This window comes from Galleria mellonella, unplaced genomic scaffold (assembly GCF_026898425.1).
Source record: "Galleria mellonella isolate WM207_F2 unplaced genomic scaffold, CSIRO_AGI_GalMel_v1 utg44, whole genome shotgun sequence".
Lineage (NCBI taxonomy): Eukaryota > Metazoa > Arthropoda > Insecta > Lepidoptera > Pyralidae > Galleria > Galleria mellonella.
This window is the reverse complement of record NW_026442100.1, coordinates 4,545,594-4,550,724: the sequence shown is the minus strand read 5'-3', so window position 1 is coordinate 4,550,724 and position 5,131 is coordinate 4,545,594. Positions and strand designations below refer to the sequence as shown.

The 5,131-nt window shown below is 28.6% G+C and overlaps 2 protein-coding genes across 2 annotated transcripts; both read right to left on the bottom strand.

Annotated features, from left to right (window-relative positions):
- Positions 1-504: 504 nt before the first annotated feature.
- On the bottom strand, positions 505-1,500 carry LOC113522157 (uncharacterized). Its single transcript, XM_026907832.3, has one exon. The coding sequence runs from the start codon at positions 1,365-1,367 to the stop codon at positions 702-704; it is 666 nt and encodes a 221-aa protein (XP_026763633.2). The 5' UTR covers positions 1,368-1,500; the 3' UTR covers positions 505-701.
- A 344-nt stretch (positions 1,501-1,844) lies between these two features.
- Positions 1,845-4,279, bottom strand: LOC113522158 (uncharacterized). Its single transcript, XM_026907834.3, has one exon. The coding sequence runs from the start codon at positions 3,793-3,795 to the stop codon at positions 3,118-3,120; it is 678 nt and encodes a 225-aa protein (XP_026763635.2). The 5' UTR covers positions 3,796-4,279; the 3' UTR covers positions 1,845-3,117.
- Positions 4,280-5,131: the final 852 nt, after the last annotated feature.

Genomic DNA, 5,131 nt, shown 5'->3' with positions numbered 1-5,131 from the left:
CCTAATATTTTATAAGTATTAATAATATTGTAGATGCGAAAGTTTCTAAAGACAGATGGATGGATGGATGAACAAACATTGTTACTATATTACGCAGAAATTACTAAATTGATTTAAATAAAATTTGGTACTCGGGTAGGTATATAATATAGCACATAGAATATTTTATGTATTATATTATTCACCCAGACAAACCTGCGGGATACAACTAGTTTATGAATAAATAAATATACGTTTACAATTTATACCATTATTATATTATTCATATATAATATAAAATTCATATTCATATAAAACTGCTTGCTTTTTTTTTTCAAATATTCTCGCAAAAAACTACTAGTTTTAGAAAAAAAAAGGTTTTAAAAAAAAATCTATTTTGCTTTTTAAAAGCAGTCAACTTATAAATTAAAACTCAATCGGTGAAACATATTTGCAAAGTTCAGTAAAAAATATAAAGGAATATATAGTCAAAAGAGACAAGTGGGTTAAATTTAAAAATTTAAAGCCATCAATGAATAACTACTTTTATTGAGCATTTTATGTTTTTAATAATAAAAACAATATTTAAATTCTCACAAAATACTCCTTTTGCAACCAACTAATGTAACTCTTCTTCTTTTAATGTATCTATTCTATTCACTTACAAAGAGAAGTGCAAGAAGTGTGTAAACTTGGATTCCCAAATCAACATTTCCTTAGTTTCACGCGTTCCTTCTAAATATAAATCTACAAAAACCTAACCTGTCTAGTCTGTAACCAATTGGACATTGACTGGGTACAGCTGATATTAACGGTTCAACAGTTTTCAAAACACAATTATCCTCTTTATCCCTCACTGATCCTTCTGGACAATCATTATTACCATCACTCGTTTCTTTGCAGCCAGCACACCTTTTACCGTGATATCTTGGTTCGAAGACTTCTACATCGTTATTTATATCAACATTATCATCTGTTACTGCGTCGGAATCACTTTCATTAAGAATTTCTCCAAAATCTTCAACTTCATTGTTTTTTGCTATACCGTCATTCGTAATCGGTCTGTTGTTAATAATATTCTTAAATAACAACAAACTCTTGCTAATCCATGTAGTGAAATACCATTTCCCAGAAGTGTCCGTTATTCTTTCAGCAGTTTTATCATTCTTATATAGTACTGCATTTATTGAATCCACTAATATGTCAGCGAGTATGTCGTTCCACGATCTTGTGTCGTTTTGTTGATTTGTTTCTACAGTATATAGCAGTTTTCTTAAAAACACACTGTTTTCTTCGATTTTCTTTAATTCCCTTGTTTCTCTAATATATTTGCCACTGATCCCGCTCACAAAGACAAGAAAAGCACAAAATAAATATATAAATTTCATTTTTTTTTTAAAAAATAAGTAAATTATTTGTTGTAAAATAACAATAAAAACAAGACAATGGCACTAACTGCAAGAAATTCAGAAGATAACGTAGTTGAAACACCTTGTTTATATGTACAGTTGAGAGATAAAGTTTTCAGTATTTTTCCTGCTGAGTTAGAATAAAGTGTGGCGTGTATGCAAGATATGAGGTATACATGTGAATGAAGTATATTATGATAGAGACACTTTAGTCTTTGGTTCTCTCGATATAGATCGTAAGGGAGATAGAAACCAACATGAGAAAATTATGAGAATTTATAATTTCCAATTTGTTATTAATTTTTCGTTTTTATTTTAATACTGATATTAGGTATTATTATTATATATTATATATTATTATTGTGCTATTTACATTATATACATAATGTAAATGGCATAGTTTATTTGAATGCTTAAATTTTTAGAGCTATGTGAAATAAACATTTTGCATTTGATAGCTGAGTAGCCTCAGCTATCAAATGCAAGATGATTATATGATTATTATGGTGGTATAACCTAGCCTTAGCAGGTTAGGTTATACCACCACGGCTGAAGCTACGTGTTTCATATAGTGATATATAATAGACATGGGTAATATGGATATTGAAAGCGAAATTTGAAAGATAATATGATTTTAATTTATAAGCGAATTAGACATTATATACCAATAATAATTAGACGTATAAACTTACTAATAATATTGTCTGATAGAATAATATATAATGCCTTTTATATGTCACTGTACGTACTCGTAATATCTCTCTGATAACGATAACAGTCAAAGCTAATATTGGCTCATGACGTGAAGTCGACGTAAAGACGTAAAAATATGAGGCAATTTGATGTAAACTAAGTTAATCGGGGAACATTCAAGTACCTGTAAATGTATCAAGGTCACCATCCATGCCCATGGCGGTTCCATACTGTTTGTACAACTGGTCTAGCTTATCAGGAGTATTTATAATCTTTGATACGTTTGTACTCGTTCTTTTTTTTTCATTTTTATTACTCTGAATTTAATAATTAAATTGTTTCACAAAAAAAAAACACTTCAAATATGATAAAACCAGTTATTTTAATTTAAATTAAAAATTAAACTACTAAATAGATTTAGATAAAATTTATAAGGGATCTATAAGTATGTCCTTATATATATATATATATATATATATATAGAATTTTACAAATCGGTTTACAACTGACGAAGTTATGAGGTAACAAACATTAAAAAAAATAACTGATTTTAGAACTTCCTTCATTTTGAGTCAGGTAAAAAAGAAAAGGAAATCTGTCGTTAGTTTGTATCTTTTTAAGAATGTTGTTCTGTTTTTTATTTTGGTAATTTTGATATAAATTTTTACTGCAAGGATTACCAATCGTTGTACCGTTACCATTTTATACTCTACAGGTCACATATTACGTTGTACGTATTATAGTTTTTTGGTTTTGTCTTTATGAATTTAGAAGTAAATAGAATTAAGAATGCTCTTTACATAATACTTCTTTATAAAAACAGTAAGTTATTTAGCTACCTATAAATATTACCATCTTAAGAAGTTCGTAAAAACGTTGAGTTTTTTTGGTGTATTTTCAGAATTTTAAATTATAAAAAAAAAAGTTAAGTATTATTTAGACTTTAGTTATTGAATATGTTAACATTGATATTTTCAAATGTAATAAATGTTATAATTAACGTTTGATTCGCGAAATAAATTTGAATTTATTCTATTTAGTTTCTTTTGAAGATTTTTCTGCAATGTCCATTTTTGTCACTTTTATAACCATATGGACACTGATTAGGAATAGCTAATGTTGAGGGTTCAGAAACTTTTAATATGCAATTTCCTTCTTTATTACTTTTAAAACCTTTTGGGCAATCATTATCATCTTCACTCACTGTACTATTGCAGTTAATACACTCTACATTATAATTTGGCTCGAGTACTTCTACGATATCATTCGAATATATTTCATCTTTAGTCGATGCTTCAATATCTATTCGATTGTAAGTATTTTCGAAGTCTTCATTCGTTTGAGCTATCTCATTTGTCTTTCTATTGTCTTGATTTGTCAATCTATCATAGATAGTGTTCTTGAAAAATAACAAACTTCGACTAATCAATTTTATGAGATAGTCATTGTCGGGATTCTCTGCTATTTTTCCTGTAATTTCTTTTTTATTGTATAATATAGATTGTATCGAATATATTAATACATTTGCTAATGCTACGTGCCATTCTATTTCTTTTCTATCATCGTTCAAATTGGATAATTCGTTGTGAAGTAATTTCTTTAACGGCACCTTTTCTTCTTTTATTTTCTTCACAGATTTAGTGTCGTCAATAAATGCGCAATTACTTGACCAAATGAAGATGGTAAAAGTTGAACACACATATGAAAATTTCATTTTATCTAAATGTCTGTTTTAATAATAAATTGAAATAATAATAACAACGTGGAACATACCATTATCTATAAGAGAGAATGATAAATAAAATATCACAAATCTTGTGTACAGTTGAAATGTAAAGTATTTGGAGTTTTCTAATTTGTATATAATACATATAATAGAAAAAGAGAAGTTTGTTTGAATGTTCAAATCTTTGGAGCTACTAATAATCGTTTTGCATTTGATAGCGTGCCTTGAGGAAGTTTGTTTTTAATAGATGAAAATGGCATGGCCGATACAACAACTTTTTAGTTCAGTTAATTCTTATTGTATCAGTAAATGATTTGAATTAAGGCAGACAGGCAACAGTTGGTATAGAGTAAAAATAAAAATAAAAGAATATTCCTTCCTAAACAGAATATCAGTGTTTTGCTCTTTTGAGGGCGAAGCAATAAACTGAGTTGTGACCATTTTGTATTGTTATGGCACACGCACAAACGAAAAATATTTTTAGCTTTATGTATTTTTTTAAATCATTTATGTTATCTCGCTTTTTATGTATATCTATATGTATATATATATGTTATAATTTGTGTGCTGTAAGTAATGCAAATAAACTATCTATCTATCTAACCTAAAAGGCCGGAAATACACCTACAATTTTTCTGAAGCTGCGGGTGTCTATGGGCGGTGGTAATCAGTTGCCATCAGGTGAGCCGTATGTTTGTTCGCCACTATGTTATTAAAAAGTGGATGTAGTGGCTATAAAATACCAAAAACTTATTTAACAGTTGAGTTTTCTGACTTTGACTCGTCTACTAGTTTTTTTTTAAGTATGCAATAAGCGGTTTGGGATTGGGAAATATCGTGGTACTATTCGTGTCTATAGATGGTTACCATTTCTTATAAGTTGGGCCGTCGGTTTGTTATCCATTGTAAGTTGAATAAAAAAAAAAAACAACGAATATAATTTGCCAATATTATTTTTTTGTGTCTTCTGTCTGTGTAATGGCGTAGTACGTATTGAGAATTGTTTTAAAAAGCTCCCAGACTTTGGAATTCCCCCCCAAATGATACACTAATGCATAGACCAGTTATTTCTGATTTTTGAGATTGTGAACCGAGGTGCAGATGCAGTTTAGATAGGACAAAACAGTACAGTCGACACTGTTGTCTGGCTTCGTAAATTTTGAATTTTGAGACATATCAATTTATGTGTAGTAGAATAATACATAGAATGGTTTGTTTTTGGTGACTGTACATAATATCTTTTTAAGACATGTGATAGTTTAAGTCAATATTGATTCTATGACGGAAGAATGATAAATTATTTATGCAGATTCTGTTAAATTAT